The 19,612-nt window shown below is 55.5% G+C and overlaps 1 protein-coding gene across 1 annotated transcript; it reads left to right on the forward strand.

The window, feature by feature from the left end:
* The first annotated feature begins 5,181 nt into the window (after window positions 1–5,181).
* Window positions 5,182–5,976, forward strand: LOC138121196 (waprin-Enh1-like). Its single transcript, XM_069034453.1, has 3 exons — window positions 5,182–5,301; window positions 5,475–5,636; window positions 5,807–5,976. Exons 1-3 carry the CDS (start codon window positions 5,187–5,189, stop codon window positions 5,809–5,811), a joined length of 282 nt encoding a protein of 93 aa, XP_068890554.1. The 5' UTR covers window positions 5,182–5,186; the 3' UTR covers window positions 5,812–5,976.
* The last annotated feature ends 13,636 nt before the right edge of the window (window positions 5,977–19,612 follow it).

Raw genomic sequence — 19,612 nt, forward strand, 5'->3', positions numbered from 1 at the left:
AGATTTGTATGACATGTTCCTCTCCTTTCAGCTGGGCTGACCTCTGTGTCAGAAGTGAGGTCTCCAGCTTTTGCAGCATCTCCTAACCCTAGGATCCAGAAATCCTTTGGGAAAATCTTTGCTCTTTGGCACCCCAGGGTGCTGCAGGCCTGGCCTCAGCTGGAAGGAGCCAGCATAGCACAGATGCTGTGCCTCCATGGGCAGGGTTTGCCTTGGAGCCTGTGCTTGTGGGAGCACAGGGAGCTCCGAGCTGAGCTGGGCATGGACCCACGGCCTGGCCAAGGTGCCATTGCAGCTCCTCTGGGGTGGGTGCTGGGTTAAGGGGACACACAGGATCTGCTCCTGATGATCCCTGCAGACTCCACAAAGAACACCACTGACAGCAGGACTCTGTCATTCTCTTGATTTTATCTCTCAGCACCAGAGTGCATTTAGTTCCTTTCAAGGGATAACACAAAATTCCCCACTGTTCACCATGAAGCTGCAGCCCTTCCAGGACCCATCCTTGCCTCCAGCTTTGGGGTCGTAAGCACAGGAAGGACCTGGAGGTGTTGGAGGAACTGCAGAGGAGACCACAGGGATGCTGAGAGGGCTGGAGCCCCTCTGCTCTGAGGAAAGGCTGAGAGAGTTGGGGATGCTCAGCCTCGAGAAGAGAAGGCCCTGGGGAGGCCTCACTGCGGCCGTGCAGGATTTGAAGGGTCCCATGGGAAAGATGGGGACAGAGTGTTCAACAGAGTCTGCGGTGGGAGGAGAAGGGGGGATGGCTTTCCACTGCAGCAGGTTGATTTGGGCTGCATTTAAGGAAGCACTGAGGGTGGTGAGGCTCTGGCCCAGGCTGTGCACAGAGGCTGTGGATGCCCCATCCCTGGGAACATCCAAGGCCAGGGGGGACAGGACTCTGAGCAACCTGGTCTGGTGGGAGGAAGCTCAGGTTTGAATGAGATGATCTTCAGGGTCCTTTCCAAGGCAAACCACTCAGGGATTCCTTCATTCTACAGTCTCCATTGCCCACAGCAGAGAACGCCTTGAATCCTGTGAGTCACAATGGAACATAGCAAGTGTTTCAGCTGGAACTTATCCAGAAAAGAGCACAATAAAACCATGCACCCTACAGCCACCATACCCTTCACCTGCTCGAAGTGCATCTGCCTCTGTCCCAGGAGAGTGCCATCCCTGACCCTGCTGTCAGTCCTGAACAGTCCCTGCTGCCTGGATGTTGCCATCCATCCCTGCAGGATGCTCACTTTTGTCCCAATGAAGGTACAGTGCCACTCCATTGAGGTGGACACCCCTGGACTTCCAGGGTGGGCTGGGGGGGTGGTGTGGGACAGGGACCCCACTCTGAGCTTTTGCTCCCTGTGCAGGCTGTCACAGACACTGAGGAGGAGCTGGAAATCAGTATTGATATAGAAGATTGATATAGAGGAGAGTATGGATATAGATGTAGAAGAGAATGGAGAGGAAGAGATGGAGGTGGACGTGGAGGAGATGGAAGAAGAGATGGAGGTGGAAATGGAGGATTACGTTGAAGACACAGATGTGGATGAGAAAGGTGAGGAGGAGGACATGGTCTTGGGACGAAGACCGACCCCAGCAGCAGGACAGGCAGGTGCTCCCCATGCCCTGCCCACAGGCAGAGTGGGTCCCCTGCTGCCAGGCCGGGGCTGGGCTGGGTGCCCCGCTCAGGGACACGGTGCCCCGGGGGGCTCTGGATTCTGGAGGCACAAGCACCACCCCCGCCCTGCCCTGCCCTTGCTTTGGGCCACGCCAGCCCTGTCCCAGTGCCTGGGGCCCGGCTCCCAGCCCCAGCTGGGCTCAGTCCTGGCAGCAGAGTCCTGCTCTGCCAGCGTGTCCCAGCCTGGGGGCACAGGGAACAGCCCTTAGGGCCGCACTGGAGTGACGGTGCCACTTGCTTTTCTTCCAGGACTGACGGAGATGCCAGGCAGGGATGCCACCCTTCTGTATGTATGTTTTAGAGAGTGTTCTTCAGTAGCCTTCTGTATATACATTTTATAGATTTTTGTTTTTACGAAGATTCTTACAATGTAAATACATGGAGTAGTTCATTGTTGTTTCTGCTCTTCTGTAGACAAACCATCTTTATTTTTCATACCCCACCTCTCTTCTCATTTCCTGTGGACACAGGAAGCATGGACTTTTGGTTTCCTGTTGCTCCAGGGTGAACATGTGTGGGCTGTGCTGGGCTGGGAGGTACCTGTGCACACAGCGGGTCCCACTTAGAGGTCTGTACATACTTCGTATTTGTAGAGGCAGATCCCACAGGGCCCTTTCCTTTACACGTGGGAGCAGGGCCGAGCCTGCGTGGTCCTGCAGAGCCTCATCAGTGGCACTTCACTAGGTGGCACCAGACACCAGCGCTGAGCGGGTGAGGCTGGGCTGCGGGCACCTCTTCTCCCGGGCACCCCGAGGGGCTGGAGCCAGCCTGGAGCTGAGAGGAGCTTCCTGAGCCATGAGCTGGGCAGGGATGGATGGATGGATGGATGGATGGATGGATGGATGGATGGATGGATGGATGGATGGATGGATGGATGGATGGATGGATGGATGGATGGATGGATGGAGCTCATCATCAGGCTGAAAGCTTTGCATCAGCTGGTGAGGGACTAGGGCTGCTTTGCAGGGCACGAGCTGCTCCTTAGGTGCTTTGTGTACCTGCGTAGGGCTGGGGGATCAGGGGTTACTGGCCTCCCTCCTTTCCCTTCCCAGTGAATACAAACTGGAGAGCCTTGCTCTGGCTGGGAAAATGCAACATCTGCCACAGTACCCTCAAGCATCACACAAATGGGGCCTTGTGGCTTCAAAAGGAGGGTCACAAAGTTGTTTTCACAGGGAAGAGCGTGAGTCATGTGGAATGGGGCCTGCTTTATGAGGTACTGGGGCAATGGGTACTGCACATGTAACAGAATGCAACATGAGGACTGCAGGCAATCCTGTGCCCAGAAATGCCTGGGTCCTGGTTATTCCATGAGAGTTTGCAACAAAAAGAGTTCACACTTTCCCCCCTGCTTTGAATAAAGCACTATAGAATGTTCTTCAGGTGGATTTCTCCCCCCCCCCCGAAATCTTCTCTGCAGCTTAATCCTAGCCTTGCTCCTTGATCTTTCCTCCTCCTATGGAGGCATAGGTCCAAGCACAACCTATGTCAGATTCTGGCACCAGCTGGGAGCACAGCCCCAGGAGCAGCTGAATGGCAATGGATTGCTTAAAAATTAATCCAATGTTTGTATTTTTCATTAAAAGTGCTACATTGTTGGTGCACAGCCCAGAAAATCTTTTGGGGTTGTATGAGAAACAAAGCCCACTCCTCTTGTGAGGTTTTAAAATTTTATTAGGGGGAAAATCAACAAAGCAAAAGCAAAAGTGCTGGATATGTGACCGTAGCCAGAGGCGCACTGTCTCACGTGAGGCTCCAGGTTTGTATACTCCAGGTATTGCGTCAGCCACATACATATTCATAAGTCAGAATACATACTCGGAACTTTTCAGAAGCTCTTTAACATTTTCTTAGAACAGATTAACATGTTCCCTCACCCTTCCCGCCTCTTTAGAGTACGTGCAGTTTAACTTGAGGGTCCAGCAAATGGCGCTTTCCCGTTACGCTCGCTCGCCAGATGTCATCGAATCAGGCTAGCGGGTTCCCTTTGTTGCTGTCATTGCAAGCCAAACACGACTACATCTGCACAGCAGCAGCACCAGCTTCTAACATTTGCAAAAAGCCAATACTTCAAAGCACATTTATCACAGGCTGGCTGTGTCTTCCGCACGTTATTTATTAAATGACTTCACAAAGAGCTAATGCAGCCACAGGGTCAACAGGGAAATTGGACAATAATTAACAGATACCAGGTTAGTTGAGGTCCAGTTAATGGGGCCCACTGGAACTTGAGAATGGAAGTCTGAGCAGGAAAGGGCACAGTGAGAGGCCCACCATGCCCTGGATGGAAAGTGGCACCTCCAGGGGCTGGATCAGTGCAATGCTGGGGGGCTCAGGGGCTACACAGAGCATGTAGGAGGATTGATACTGGCCTTTTGCTGTTCTTTGTCCCCACCTGGTTGGGACATCAGGGGCTGCCCCTTGCAGGACTGGGTGGGGTTTGGCTGTGGAAGACTTCCCCTTCCTGGGGATTCCCAGAGCCTGTTCCCAGAATGGCTTGGGTTCCTGCCAGCCCCAGAAAGTCCCACAGAAATGTTTTGGGAACCCCTTACACAAGTTGAGGGGGGACATTGACCAACTGGTAGGAAATGGAGCAACTTCCCATTGCCCAAGGGCACCTAAAGAAAACAGATTTACCTGGAGGCCAGGGCAGGGTTACAATTTCCTTGGGGGCGAGGAATGGGTTGAGGCTTGAAAAGTGGTGGGACCTTTGCCATCCAAACCAGGAATACAGCCCCTAATTCCACAGCCATCAAGAGTTAGGGCTCAGTCAAGTTGTCCTTGTGCTGCATCATGGCTGATGATAGGGCCGGAAGGAGTGGATTATCCTGCCCCAGAGAGGTCAGCCACTTTCTTCCAGCACCAACCTGCTTCCTACATGGCAGTAGCCACCCAGAGAAGATGCTGGGGTTCAGGTGAGCCCCCTTCCTCCCCCGCCCCAAGCTTGAGAAAGACCCACCCTTGGCTAAGCCAAAGGTGTTTTCCCCATACCAACTTACACTCCCAGGGAGGCAGGAGTCAGGAGGGTTTGCGGCTGGGGCAAGTTACCCCTGGGAAAAACTTGAAGGATCATCCCTGGGAAGGCACAGGCAGACTCATGCTGATTTGGATCATGCTGTAAGGTTTGGTTTGCAGGACCATGTGGAAGTAAAGTACAGAAGGAAACCGTTTAATAGACCCCCAGAAGGGAACATGGTCACCACAAGGGTTTCCCCTGGAAAAGGATACCTGAAGATACCTGCCCAGGAGAAAGCAGCTCCACTGCCTCCAGCCTGTCAGGCTGGACAATGCCCTGCCTCATCTCACCCTGGCTTTTTCCTCAGCCTCAGGTGTAGCTGCAGGGGTTGGTTGTGCAATGGAATAGCTGCTTTTTGAGCAATCAAACAATCCCCTTTGAAACTTGCGCAAAAGGCTTGTCCGGAAGTCACAATGCAACAGGCAGAGGAAAAAAGTACAAACATTGGAACGTGCCCAGCTCTTTTCCCCACCCCCATCCTCCCCAAGGGTTTAAATGTTGGTGTCCCCCATCTCTCACACTCGCACCTCTCAGGGACACGGCAGTATGAAGACTGTGGCCGCCCTCCTCCTGGTGGGGATGCTCATCCTCTGGGCAGAGCTGCCAGCAGGTAGGAGATGTCCTAGGATAAGGTACGGGGAGGAAAAGCTCAGGTGCTGGGAAGGAGCCACGTTTACATGGATCCTGTGGGAAGGGGAGCGGGGAGGAGAGGGGTGTTTGCCGGGCAGCATCTCCCCAGGGCCCTTCAGCTGCCCTGGAGCAAACCAGTCTCTCCTTCTGCAGGCAGCGCCTGGTCCTGTCCCCCCGTCCGCTTCGTCTGCGCGCTGCACAACCCACCGAACCAGTGCCTCAGCGACCGGCACTGCCCCCGCGGCAAGAAGTGCTGCCGGTCCTTCTGCGGGAGGAAGTGCCTCTCCAAGCCGCCAGCCATCCCCGTCACCCACGGTAGGAGCTCGGGAGCCCCCCGCCCGCTCGCGGGTAGCAGAGCGGGGTATGATGAGGGTGGCTCTGGGCTGTGTCCAGCTGCCAGAGCCCCCCAGGTCAGGCTGGTGGACAAACATGTGGGCTGGGATGAACACCAGACCCAACCTCTTTCTTTCTCTCCCTTTCCTCAGTGTGAGCTCCAGCTCCCAGGATAGACTGAGGGTCGTTTCAGCATTCCTATTCCACCTTGGCTCCAGGATCACTCCATGACAGCTGCCGCACAGCGCTACATGCCATCCACTTCCCCTCTCCCAGTGCTTCCCCACCGCTCTTTGAACAAATAAAAGAGGCTTTTTCCAGGGGTGCTTGTGGTGTGTGACTCCTTTCCCCACCTCCTCCCTCCATCCTGGCACGCAGTCCAACTGCTGCTTTCACCCCAGAATTTCTGCCAGGGGAAGAGGATGAAAACAGCCTGGCTACACACGTGCAGTGTGGTTAGGGGCTGGCTTGGGGGAGAAAATCCATCTAGAGGCATACAACCTCCAGGAGGAGGGAGCAATGGGAAGGGATTGGAACAAAACATGACAGGTTGCTTTAGGAAGGCTGCAAGGGGCCCTGGAGAGCAGTGTGTCCTCCAGGCCCCCCCAGCTGGACAGGGCTGTGGAAAGGAACTGACCCTGCCTGCCCAGGGGGATACAGAAGGCAGAGCCTCCCTATGAGTACCCTACTTGGGGCTCATCTGGAGAGCAGAGGAGGGGGGTTACACAGACCCAAACCCCAAGTGGTGCTGAACCCCTCACGGAACCTGAGCTGGTGGGGAAAATTCAGCTGAAGAAACTTGCCTTGGAAAGCCTCAAGCCAGGGCAATAAAATCATAGCTCCAAGGGGTTCTCGTAATTTTTGTACAGCTGAATGCTGGGGACAAAAAAATTCAGGAAATGCCAAGAAGCATCAGCAGAAGAGAGTGTGTGCAGCCCGAGGGACCTGCTGGCCTCTGTGCAATAGCAGAGCCAGGCACTGCCACCGTGCACTGCAGGGGCAGAGCATCACCCAGCCTAATGCCCACAGAGGGCCTGCCAGCCCTCCCCAGCCCATTGCTGATACCAGGCCTGCATGGCCCATTCTCAACAAGCAGTCCCAGGCCAGACTGCGGGTGGAGCTTGGTCCGTCTGCGCGCACCGGAGGGAGCAGAGAGGAGCTACTGCTGCGTGAGAGCTGAGCTAATGATCCCCACGGCCGGGCACGGGCAATGCGATCTGGAGAGCTGCACCAGCCGGCCAGATTTTAAACCACCCACAAACACAGCAGGATGAAGACTCTGGCTGTGGGATTGACACCTTGCATGGTCCATGGTAGATGCTGGAAGCTTCCTGGCCGAGACTGGGGAGCATCTGCGGGAGCGAGTCCTTCTATGGTCACGTCTATGGAGGTGACTTTCTCCCTGTGGAGGAACTAGAAGGAGGCAAAGCTCAGAAATTATTCTCACTGAGCAGGAAGAAGTCCTAGAGCGAAAAAAACAACTCTTTGCTTAGCCTGGCCACGGGAGAGCAGAGAGAACTGGAGAGCTCATGCAGCGCTGAAAACGCCAGGTGATCGAGCAGGGACAGGCAGAACGAGACCTGGGAGCTCGTCAGCCAAACTCAGCGTAAAACCAGACATTGCTTCTGCCCAGTGTAGTGCCCTTGCAGGGGAAATCTATCCCTGACACCAGCCCAACCCTCTGCGCAGGGAGAGCTGTGCCCTACAAGCCGTGGGACGAAAGGGGCTGAGCCCCAGCGCTCCCCCAGCCGTCCCCGCATCCCGGCACGGGGCTGGCGGCAGCCAGGGCAGAACAGCGTGATTACACCTCCCGCGGTCATTAGTCACAGATCACAACCCTCCTCCTCCTCCATCAGCACCAGCTATTATCAGCTATTAAGCAGGAATTTCCATACATCTGGCTAATTTGATAATGCTGCAATTATCTTGGTTTGTTAACAAGATTAAATTGCTAATTGGTTTGATTAAGCACAGAGCTGCAGGCATGGGGTGCCTCTCAGCTGGCCCTGCATAACCCGATGGATGCCGTGCCCAGAGCAGCAGCTCCTCTGCAGAGACAAGGAAATGGCAGGGAGGGTTCATCCTCCCAAAACCTGCTGCCTGAGGTATCCAGATCTCCCTGTGAGAGGTCCCTCTCCCTGCTCTGAGACAGCTCTGCTCATGTCACCACTGTCACCCAGCTACTGGCCCAGGAAGGCAGGAGGAGGTGGCTTTGGGCCAGAGGATGCTCTGGGGACATCTAGTCTGTCTCAGTCCTGCTGCTTTCTGTTTTGGAGCCCTGCAAGTCAGAAATCCCAGAGGCAATGCACCAACTGTGCCTCCACCTGCAGCTGTGTCAACAAATCCTCTGCCTTTCTCCTCCCAGGCACAGGACCCTGCCTCCTGTGCACAGCATTTCCAGCTATCACCAGCTCTACGGGGGAGTCTGGGGAGTTCCCAGCACTGGATTAGACTCACCTCTACCCCCCATGCAGCAGCACTCACCTGGGAGGAGCTGGGCAGTGCACCAAAATGCACACAGGTCAGGATCAGTGATTGTGGTAAGCTCCTGGCAGTGTGCATTGGCTGAAATCCTGTGGATCTGGGTCTCTGGGGAGGAAGGGAATTTCCTTCCTTGTCCTAGGTAGCTGCCAGCAAGACAATGGGAAAAGCAGTGAGTGCTGTGCCAGAGAGATGTTTCTGATTCTTCCCACATCACCTGTTTCCCCAAGGCCAGAGCAGCCTGGAGATGAAGGCGTTCATTTTCTCTGCCTGGGGTTTACCACAGCTCAGGACTCACTACTTCTCCTGGGACAGGCCCACCAGGTCTGATGCTGGGAACATGGGCAAAGGCTGCACTGAAGGACCCAGCTTTGAGTTAGAAACATCCATCATGGCATGTCACAGCAGCAGCACCACTGCAGGGCAGGCAGCAGGTCTGGCTTACTCCATCTTCCCTCAAAGCACAGGTTTTCAGGCCACTTTTGGACAATTCCCAAAGGAAACATCCAACACTCCCCAGCATCCCAGGGGATGGAATCCAGAGTGTCTCCCCAGGGATCCATCAGCACCACAGAGCATCCTTGCTCCACGCAATGCCCTTTGTTCCACTCCGAAATGTACACAGAACAGAGGATGGAGAAGTCAGGTCTCACCCACAGCACAGCAGAACATCTTTAATATTTTCTTGGAGCCTCCCCCTGCAAATGTTTTGGTCTGGCTCAGAAGACTGGGTGGTTGGGGTCTGAATACAGAACAGTTTGGTGCTCAAGGATGATGTGAGACCTTTTCAAGAGATGATTCAAACCAGCCTAATAAGAATTACTACAGCTTTGACAACCTTTGAAAGGGGAGGGTTATTTAGTTAGCCTGGCTAGGAGTGGGAATCTGTAGTCCCAGCAGGATCTCAGCAATCACATCAGTTCCAGAGGAGAAAATACCCTGGGCAGAGCAGATCCACTCAGCAGCAGCTCTGCCCTTGGTCAGGAGCTATGCACAGCCCTCATCATTCCTGCTGAGAAACAGCAATATTCCAGGAGGGAAAAGGAGTCAACAGCATTCTGCTCCCCACCATAAAAGAAGTATATATACACCTCTGCAGAAAAACAAGCCATCCTCACAGCTAAAGGTGAACAAATGTATGAATCCACTCTGTGCTTTCATCTGTGGGATGCTTTATACAAACTCAGCTCCTCACCTGGACCAAGACCCTCTCCAGTGGCAGCGATAGCGTGGTCTGGGCCAGAGCTGTCTCACACTAGCTGATGCCCTCCAGCATTTTCTTTCTGAAGACACAGGGGTGCTTTGGCTTACATGGCCAGGATACACCAGTAACCTTTCCCAGTGCCCTCCCACCCTCGCCAGTGAGCGGCAACACAGGACACCAGCTCCCACCGTGCTGGGAGGGCAGAGGGGGATCCTGGGGTTACACAGTGGAGGGAGGCAACGTCTGCCACCAGGGAACCTTTGAGAGCAGGGATGGAAGCTGTCCCTTCTGCCTGGCTCTGGCACATCACCCCAGCTGTGCACTGCCCCCAGCCCCCTGCGTGGTGGAGAGCCCCAGAGCAGTGGGGGCTGGCAGGGGATGGAGCCACGGCTGAGGGATGCCAGAGCAGCCCGTTGTGATTTCTCTCCTGCCTAAATTGCTGCCAAGCTCACAAGCTGCTTGTGATGAAGCCCTTCAGTCTGGCAGGAAACAGCCCTGCCTGCCCCAGCCAAGAGGCAGCAGAGCTGTGCTGAGCCGCTTGGCTCCATCCCCCCTCCATCCCAGCAGGAATCCTCAGCAGGCTGCTCTTTGCTGCAGCTGCACAAGGTTGCACACACCCAGGAAGCCTTTCAGATGCTGGCAGCACTTCCCTGAGCTGGGAAGCCAAAAGGAAGACAAAAAAGATGAGGCACTGACAGTACCCTGTAGCTGAGGGAGATCCCTATGTGCCAGCAATCCTTTTCCCCATGCAGAAAGAGAGAAAAAGAGACATCTCTTTCCTCTGCAGTAAGCCACAGTGCATGAAGACACATGTGAGAGCTCAGCAGGAGGCTGGCAGTGGTACAGGCAGGGCAGCTGGGCTTCCTTGTGTCCCATGGCAGGCAGGGCAGCTGGGCTCCATCATCCCTGCCCTCTCTGTAGCCCCATCTCTCAGCAGGGCACTCCCTCCACAATCCCTCAGAGAGGCTGATGTCTGTGTTCAGCCAAGCAGCTGGGATGTTCCACAAATAACAGCCCTGGCAAAGGCTGGTGAAACACTCAGAGACTCACATGAAGCAGTTTGCAGGGGGGAAAGCAGCTCCCATAGGCACCAGCCCTGTGCCAGCCCCTGCTCAGGCATCAAACTGCAGCACAGATCTCACCTCATGGCCCACACACAGTCATAAACTCACCATCACTCCCAAATCCACCAGCACAGGAACAAAGGTACCTGCACCCCCCTCCCAAATGGGGCTGCTCACCTGCAGAGAGCCCCTCCCAGCTGAAACTGGTGCCTCCCTAAAGCAAAGTGTTCTGGAAGAGGACCGTGGGCTATTTATGCTATAGGGCAGCCTGACGAGCTTCTCTCTCTCTCCAGCTCCAGCCACAGAGGGGAAGCCATTTCCCAGCTCCTTTGGGTCCCACCAGCAGCATTGCATGGGGGAATTCCTGTCTCTTCAGCCCTGCCTGTGCCAAGGCACACACAGATGCTCCTTTCCCTGACATTATGTAGGTTAATAACATGCAATGTGATGGCAAGACACAGGGAACTGCAACGGGATGTCAGTATTTAGCTTTTACACATTTGGCTAATTAGGAAGCAACCTGTGATTCCCTGAGAAGGAGGCAGGGCTGCTTCACCCCTCTCCCTCCCCTTCTGCATGTTCCCCGTTCGGATGGGATAAACGTCAGCTCCCTATTTCTGGAGTTCGCTGGTCGCAAACGGTCTGTCCCAAAATGCTATTCCCAGGCAGTGGATGTCAGAAATCATTATACTAAATAAAGCTTCATGAATGATTCATGAGGCTGGATTTCACATTAATCAGGGAGAGATGGGCAAAAGCAGCAGAGCATCGCAGACCGCCCTGTCGCGTTCCTGCACAGCCGGGTAAATGGGGAGGTTTGGACCTTCAAGGCGCAAATCAGAGATATGGTGCTAATCAGAGGAGCACCCTGGTCCCAGCATGATTAGAGTCTGACCCAGCAGAGACTGAAAGAGGCAGCGGACTGTAGCCCAAATACCTTTCTGCTTCAGGAACTCCTGTGACTCGATTGTGTTAATGAGCCCGGGGCAGCCGGCTGCTGCTCTGAGCATCCCAAGATGCACAACTGCTTTCTGCATGAGCTTGGGACTCCTGTACTGACTCCCTGGCACTGTACACAATGGCCTCTAAAAATAGAAAAATGCTTTCCTGAAATGTCATCAGGAGCCTCTTTCCAGGGCTCAGGGAAATGGGGCTTCTGCCTGGATGATATGCTGCATCCCAGCAAACCAAGAGGCATCTTCTTGGGACACAAGTGCTACTTCCACTGCTCCAAGACTTTGGAAAGAAGGTAGATGTGTCCTCTCTTGGTACCTGAATCTGCCTAAAAAGGCAAGCCCTGAACTCTGTCAGGATCAATGAAATAATGACAGGTGCCCTCAACATTGCAGCTGGCAGAAGGAGGTAATGAAATGTGGGATCGTGTGTGCATTTTGCAGGAGCAAGTGCCTGTGCCTCCCCCAGCCATCCAGACTCAACCAGCCAGCTCTCATCCACTTGCATCCTGCATCCTTGGCTTCTCCTCTGCTGCTTGCTCGAAGATTCCTGGTAAAAAACCCTAAAAACTACAAAAATCTAGTGACAAGCAGCCAGGATGGCTGTACAGCAGGGAAAAATCCATAGCCAGCATAGCAAACCTGGGCTCTGACACAGAGACAGCAGTGATTCTCCATGCAGCAGCAGAGGAATACCTATCAGGAGACTCAGAAGCTGTCAGACACCCCTGCTCCCTGCTGCCGTGGCTCTGCAGCCTTCCCAGGACTGGCAGTGAGTCACTAGCCCTGAACCACAGAACCACGGCAGGGCTGATCCAAGGGCACCTGGGGGGCTTAGGGGGTCGCCTGCTAGTCTGGCCCCCCAGGGCCACCCTGCAGCCCTGGTGCATCACCCCATCTCCCAGCACTCCAGCATCTCCACCCCCACATCCTCCTCCTTGGACTGAGGTGTCCTGCCCACACTGGGATGATATCTACAGGAGGGAGAGGCAGAGATGGGATGGAGGAAGGCAGCAAGTCCCCAGCATCCTTCAGAGCCTCAGGACCTGAAGGCACTCTGGCAGAAGAGCTCTCTCACCACCCCCAGCACTGCCTGAGCCTTCTGCAGAGAGCCCAAAAGACAGCATCCTTGCAGAGACAGGAGAGCAGACCCTTCCCTGCACTCAAGCATCTCCACCTGTAGTTGTTCCTGCATGTTCATCCCTGACAGCACAGAGGCAGCTGGAGGCAGAGCTGGAATGGGAGGGTGCTCACTTAGAGGCTCAAAACACATGGGCACTTCCACCTGCAAAACTACAATGGTCAAAATTCACCAGCAATTCATAGTTTTGAAATTTTCAGATTTTGAAATCACAGCTGGCAGAGACTGAAGAGCCCCAAACACAGTGGCCACTCTCTGTCTCCAGTTCTGGTGGAGGGGCAGAGCCTCAGGGCAGGTTTTCTGCCCCTGCTTCTACCAGTGCCAGGCCCTCACCTGGGTTTGCTGTGGGATGAAATTATCTACAGGATCAGACAAATCTCAGGGAAATCACCCTTTAACTTGACTCCCTTATTGCCTGAAAAGACTGATATCCAATTTGCCTCATTGTATCATTTCTAAATTCTAATTTATAAGGCATTTCCATGTGCAGTGCAGCACAGGGGCAGGTGATGGACCTTCTTGCTCCACCCAGTCTGGCCTTGCTGGCAGGAGTCAGAGGCCACCTCTGGCTCCCTCTGTGGCCATGGCCTTGGCTAGGCACAGCTATCAAAAGCAAAATGCAGGGCAAGTGTCTTCACTGCACAAGCCTGCGGAGAGTCAAAGATCTGCTGCACTCTTGGTTGCTCGCATCATTCAACTTGCAGTATTGTAAGATTTAATTACAATTAAAATTATGCTTCCATCTTCACCTGTCCCTCTCCTGGCAGAGAAAGCAAGAAGTGAGCCCATGCTGCGTGTACAAGTGTGGGAATGATGGCTGGGTTTGTGGCTTTCTCTGTACTGGCAAATGAAGTGTGACTGGGCTGACCCTGGCACCCAAGCTGGGTGTCAGGGAACAGAGCAAGTCCTGCTATTGACCTCTCCTCTGATGCCACGCTGCCCTTCTGCCAGCATCCCTGCCTGTGGCAGCTCCTAGCCCTACTGGGAATGGTCCGGAGAGGGCTTGGCCCATGGAAAGCCCTGGCCCAAGATGCTCCAACAGGTTAATGGTGAGCCTGGAAATAGCCTTTGTGATGAATTCAATTTTGGTGATGTGTCCTTGGTGTTAGAGGACGGTGAGACAACCTGGGGCAGAGACAGAGTGGACGGAGGGGATGCAGCACATGGAGATTGCAGGCTGCTCTAAGATGGAGGCAGTCCTTATGCTCAAGGCATGTGGGAGCCCACCAGATAGTAAATCAGTGCTCTGAAATGCCTGACCTTACACTGCAGCATCTCCCTGCTCCAATGCCAGAGGCTCTCCATCTATATAAAAAATAGCTGCTGCTTTGGTACGACTCTCCAGATTTTCTCATGTTTCCAGTTAGAGTTCTGGAGTCCAACCACAAGCCAAGGTCTCCAGCAAGTTCAATGAATGTTCATTAATCTTTCCTGGCTCAGTAAAACTCGAGTCCAGAAGAGTTCCAGGCTGTCAGAGGGATGGGCTGTTGCAGGCCATACTGCAACATGCTGTCCCAGGCCTGCTGCAGATGGATTCCAACAAACCACCTTACTGCAGGGGCTGGTTATGCAGCTGTATCCAAGGGCTCCAGAGACAGAATGAAGCTGGTTAATTAATTTGCAGCATGGAGCAGGCTTATATCCCCCTGCCAGCAGCATCTACAGACACCCTGTGGCTCTGGGAGGAAGATGGGGGTTGTAGGGATGGAATCCCCTGGAGTTTGTGTTCCCACTTTTCTCCTCCTGCTCGGAGGATGCCGCCATCACAGCTCAGCTTTCTCTCCCACCACCCCATGAACTGGCTCCAGGGAGAGGCATGGAAACTGGGACAGCTGATGGCACAAGAATGGGAACAGCCAATGGCATGGGAAGGAAAAGCCCAAACCCCTCTGGCTGGAGCAACCCCCTCCCAGAGCTCAGGGAATAAACACACCAGCAAGCACAGAAACCATCAGGAAAAACCAGCATTAAGGAAAGCCCATGTATTTAGTACTAAGTCTTTGCCACTGAGAAACACAAGACCAGGGTTTTGCGTCTGCCCTAATTTAGCTCTTTCCCTCTGGAAAGGACTATTTGTGAAATGCTTTGTGCTCATGTCCCCGGCATTAATCAGCCCCTGTCAGCCGCCGGCTCCGCCGATCCCCCTGCACTCGCAGGTGCACTGCTCTATCCCACCCTCCCACGTGGCAGGTACCCAGTGGCTCCGGCCTTTCACAACAGATATCCAAGGGGCTCAAAAGTGCTTGAAGATTTTTCTTTTAATTAGAGGAGCTCTGGAGACATGCTATATTCATAAGTATTTCCTGCTATTTTTTAATTTATTGCTACATCAGCTATTAAAAAAAAAAAAAAGGCAAAAAGAAGAAAGGAAGGGAGCTGCCACAAGCTGAGCGCCTTTCGGGATGACTCACTGCAGCACTGAAATGGCTGCTGGCTTCAGACTCACCCTGCCTCTGCGATTTGCTTCCAGACTGCAGAAGAGACCACAGCAAGAGGTTTCGCCCCCCGTGCCCGCGTGGAGGATTTGCCGTGTGGTTATCGACATAATCTGCCTCGGGCCTCGGCGGGCGGAGACCTGCCTTCCTCAAGAGAGGAAGATGGGGGGAGACATGAAAGGAAGAGATGGCGAGGCATTTCCAGCTGACCTGATTTTCTGCTTGTTCCCATCTCCACATCACCGCCAGTTAGCTCAGGAGTGGCAGCAGGGGCATAGGGCTGGCCTGTGCCGTGGGAAGCTGCACCTTACCAGGGCCATCACAAACACATCTGTGCCAGGGAAGAGTCCTTACACCTCAATTTGTTGGAAAAGAGCCTTAAAATGGGAGTCTCCCTTTCCTGCCACAGCTTGCCAGTGTCAGCGCAAAGGCAGGCCAACAAGCTCTGGCTGGCTTGTGGCAGAGTCAGGCCTTTTGCCTCTGAATTTGTTCAGAAAAGGGAAAATTCACCTCAGGTGCCATTGATGCAGCAGCCAAGTCCCCTCTGAAGGATGCCGTGATGCCAGCACAAACCTGCACGGGGCCTCTGCAGCCTGGGAAGTGAACTCCCCTTCTCTGCAGTTGCTTCCAGCCAGAGCTTTGAGCTGCAGCAGGAAACATGGAAGTGTCTCCCCTCCGTGTCTCGCAGCCCCTTCCCAGGGTGATGCCTCCAGTCTGGAGGCAATAAGGGCAGAGCCCCAGCAACGCCCTTCCCACTCATGATTCAGCTCCTCCACATGGCCCAGGGACACTCAGCAAACCTCCTGGTACACGGAGAGCTGATTTTGGGGAGGACAGGACTGAGGTCTACTCTGTAGTAGTGCATAAACAGGGCTCTGGTGCAGACACAAAGTGCCAGATGGAGTGGGCGCCCTTGCAGCGCCAGGCACAGCTCCTTCCCTGAGAAATGGCTGGATGAGAACTATTTTCAGAAGGGAAAAGAAAATTCACCCTGATCACCATATGTCAGTGACAGGCAGAGAAAACCCCACGTGGGAGCCAGCCCTCCTCCTACCCCGTGGGCTGCGCCCCGCTGGGGCTCAGCACCCACCATCAGCCGCGCTTGCAGCTGCCTGGAGCAGACAAAGATGGGCATGTTTATCTTGCAGCTTCCAGGGCTGCTCAGCCATCTCTAATTGCCGTAAAAATAAATGCTTTTTGCTTCATATCGCAGAATAGAGGAATTTCCCTCTGTTTTTTTCCTTTTTTTTTTCTCTTTTCTGAGGCCTCCCTCAAAGTCATCCCTTCCCCCTCCCTCCGCTGCCTCCTTCCCATGTAAACAAGCCCAGGCACACACAGTCTGACACATCACACACATGGAGACATGCTGATGGCCCTGCAGCGGCCAGCACTGCCTGGCACAGGGACAGGACTGGCAGCACACGCGGGAGGCGGGCGTGCGGGCAGGGGGAAGGATGCTCGCCACCAAAAAGAGCTCTCAGTCCGCCTCGTGCAAGCCTGGAGAAGGCTGAGAGCCCTCAGGCTCCAACCCCTCGGACTGCAGTCAGCACGCCGATAGAAGGGATGCAGAGGGAGGTGTGAAGTCTCGCCCCGTGCGAGCCGCCTGTCTGACACAGCTGCTCTATGCTGGCTGCCGGAGCAATGAGCCATCGCTGCGGGGACATGCAGCCCCGGCCGTCACCCTGGGAAGGTCCCTTTCCCATCCTCTCCTTCCCGTCCCTCCGCTCCAGCAGCTGACTTCTGGGGGAGTTGGTGTGCTTGCAGAGCCCCCCAGGCTGCCTGGGCATGGCCCCGGGCGGCGGCCGCAGCTCGCTGACCTGAAACCCAGCGTGTGCCATGCCTGGGACTCGCTGCCTTCACCCACCTCCCAATGAGCCTTTGAAGAGACACCGAGGAGCTCAGCAAGCCAGCGGAGCGCTTCCCCCCGGGGCTGCCCCGGTGCCCTACACACTCCCTGTTCCAAGGAGCAAGATGGAGATGGATCGCATGGAGGGCGACTGCGAGGGCAGGGGTGCATCGAGCGCCCGGCGCAGGGCGGCACCGCTGCCGGGGCCCTGCTCGGCCTGAACGCCCACAGCACGGGACCGCCCGGCACCCCCAGCTCCGGGGGCTCAGCCCCAAGGGCAGCGCTTGCCACCCCGGCAGCTTCGCAAAGGACTGGGGTAGCCCAGGGCCGCGTGCGACGAGTACCCCCAACGCGGCTGCCAGAGCCATCCTGCGAGCTCTCCCGGCTTCCAAGGGACTTCCAGCAGGTAAGACTTCAGGAAAGCCAGGGGTACCCACGCCTGGTCCAGATTCCCGGCTCGGTTCCGAGTGACAGCTGTGGTGGTGCCTTCGCAGGGGACACCGCCAGCCTCGCACGGAGCTGCGCCGACCTGCCAGCCGGTTTTGCCAAAATCAGGTCGCTGGTCTTGTCCGCTGGGCTGCCCTCGGGCATCCTTAGCCCTGTCCCCTATACAGGGCTCGGGAGGGTCTGGCTGGAGGCAGAGGCAGCCGGGAACCGGGCACCGGCGGTCTGAGACTGGGGACTAGGAACCGGGAATCGGGGGCCGGGCTCTCCCCGATTGCTCCCGCGCCGCGGCGCCGGCGGGCGGGCGGAGGGCGGCACCGGCAAGGGCGGCGGGCGGGACCCCCCGGCCCCGCGGAGCTTCTGCCGCCGCCGCCGGCCCTGCAGGGCTCACGGCTCCGCGCCGGGCGCGCTCGCTGCGGCGGGGGCGGCGCCGAGGCAGGTGAGCGGCGGCGCGGGGCCGGGCTCCGCCACCGGGTGCTTGCGGGCACCGGCAGCGCGGGGACCGCGGCACCGGCACCCGGGGCGGGCGGGGACGAGGGCAGTGGCATCCCGGGCGCGCGGCGGGGACCGGCATCCCGGGGACCCAAGGCGCTGGCATCCCGGGGCGCGGCGAGGACCTTAAGATCGGTAACACAGGGACCGGGGCACCGGCAACCCGGGTAGCCGGGGTACCAGCACCCCGGGCATTGCAGGGGTCAGCACCCTGGGGTGCGTCGGGGACCCGGGGCACCGGCATCCCGGGGTGAGAGGATAGCCGGAGCAGCGGCGTGCAGGGATGAGCGGGGAAGCGAGGCATCGACATCCCGGGGTAAGCGGGGAGCCGCCGTGCTAGCACCCACACCCCGGGATGCTGCTGGGTGCCGGGGCGCAGGGACACTCCTTCCCGTCCCTCTGCGGGCGGGTGTAGGGGAGTCCCTCGCGCAGAAGCCTGCCTCCCCCGGGGGCTGCAATCCCCCTCCCCGGGGAACGGAGCACGGAGGTCCCTCTGGAGAGCTGTGCACGCTCAGCGTGAGACCTGGGAGTGGAGGCTGGCACAGCGCTGGGCTGTTGCTAATCACCCTCTCCTGCACCCGAGGCGAGCAGGGAGTCCCCCGTCATCTCCATCTCCAGCCCTGGGCATTTTAGTGGCCTCTCAGCGTACAGCAGCAGCTCATGCTCTGCCTGCAGGGAGCAGCCAGTAGTGGGAATTCCCCTTCCATTCTCCCCACTGCCTGCCTGGCAAACCCCCGGACCGCCCAAGGCAGGGCTTGGTCCTGAGCATCTTCAGGCCGATGAGCACAGAGACGCTCAGCAATGGGGATGGGGCTCTGCAGGGGCAATTTTGGATGACCAGAAAACAGATGTCTCCCCAGTCCTGTCCCAGTGTATGGGGACACCACCCTGCAGGAGCTGGGAGGTCACCCAGCCCCACTGGCCCCCTCAGGTACTCAGCAGGGGACCCCCAGTCCTACCCGAGTCCCATGGATATCCTGTATAGGATCTCCTCGGTGGTTTGCAGCCACCACCCCTGCACACCTGGGACGTGCACAGTCACAAGCCCTGGGTGACAGGACATTTAGGTCTAGGCTACAGGCAAAGGATAAGAGATTCTTCCTCCTCTACGCATTTCTAATGGCTCCTTTGAGACAAGCCACACGACTCCCTGCTGGGAAGCCTCGCTGAGCTGTAAGTACAGGGTTTTTTATTTGGACTGTTAATCTAAATCCATTGTACCTGGTTGGAAAAGACCCTGTGTGCAATGCTCCCTGCACTTGCTGCATCCTCACTTGAATGTCTATTAGCACGTTTCTTTCCCTTCCCTTGAGTTCCCTCTGCCAGGTAGAATAAATATACATAACTTCCATTTGAAAGTCTGTGAGAAAAAAAATATGTTGTCAAGGGAAACTCTTCTAGCATTTCTTATAGACATGCTTGATCTGTTTTATATTTTATTTTTACTGTCATAAATGCATATATCAGGGATTTTGTTCTCCACAAGATAGATATTAATTTGAACGCCCAACACCCAGCTCACACTGGGCTTGTGTAATTCTGACGGTTGTCTCAAAATAGCTTACAATATATTCCAACATTTATCAGAAAGAGACTGGCTTTGTCTCTTCCCTTTTTCCAATCATTCATGGAAATTTTGGGTCAACTAAAGGAAAATTTTGCAAATTCACTTTATCACAGACAGACACATTTGTATTCTCTGTCCGTCATGCTTTTAAATAAAATCACCCAAGCTTCCCAAAGTAAGCTTCTGTTTCCTAGCTGATATGCCTGCAAATGTGAATGGGGTGCACACTTTGATGGTCCAGCAGGGGAGATCATGCCGGGTCCCAGTTCAAAGCCCAGTTTTGTTCTAAAGCTGAGCTTAGCTGCTCGTGGAAAAAATAGGCAAGAGAGTT

This window comes from Aphelocoma coerulescens, chromosome 20 (assembly GCF_041296385.1).
Source record: "Aphelocoma coerulescens isolate FSJ_1873_10779 chromosome 20, UR_Acoe_1.0, whole genome shotgun sequence".
In the NCBI taxonomy this organism is placed as follows: Eukaryota; Metazoa; Chordata; class Aves; order Passeriformes; family Corvidae; genus Aphelocoma; species Aphelocoma coerulescens.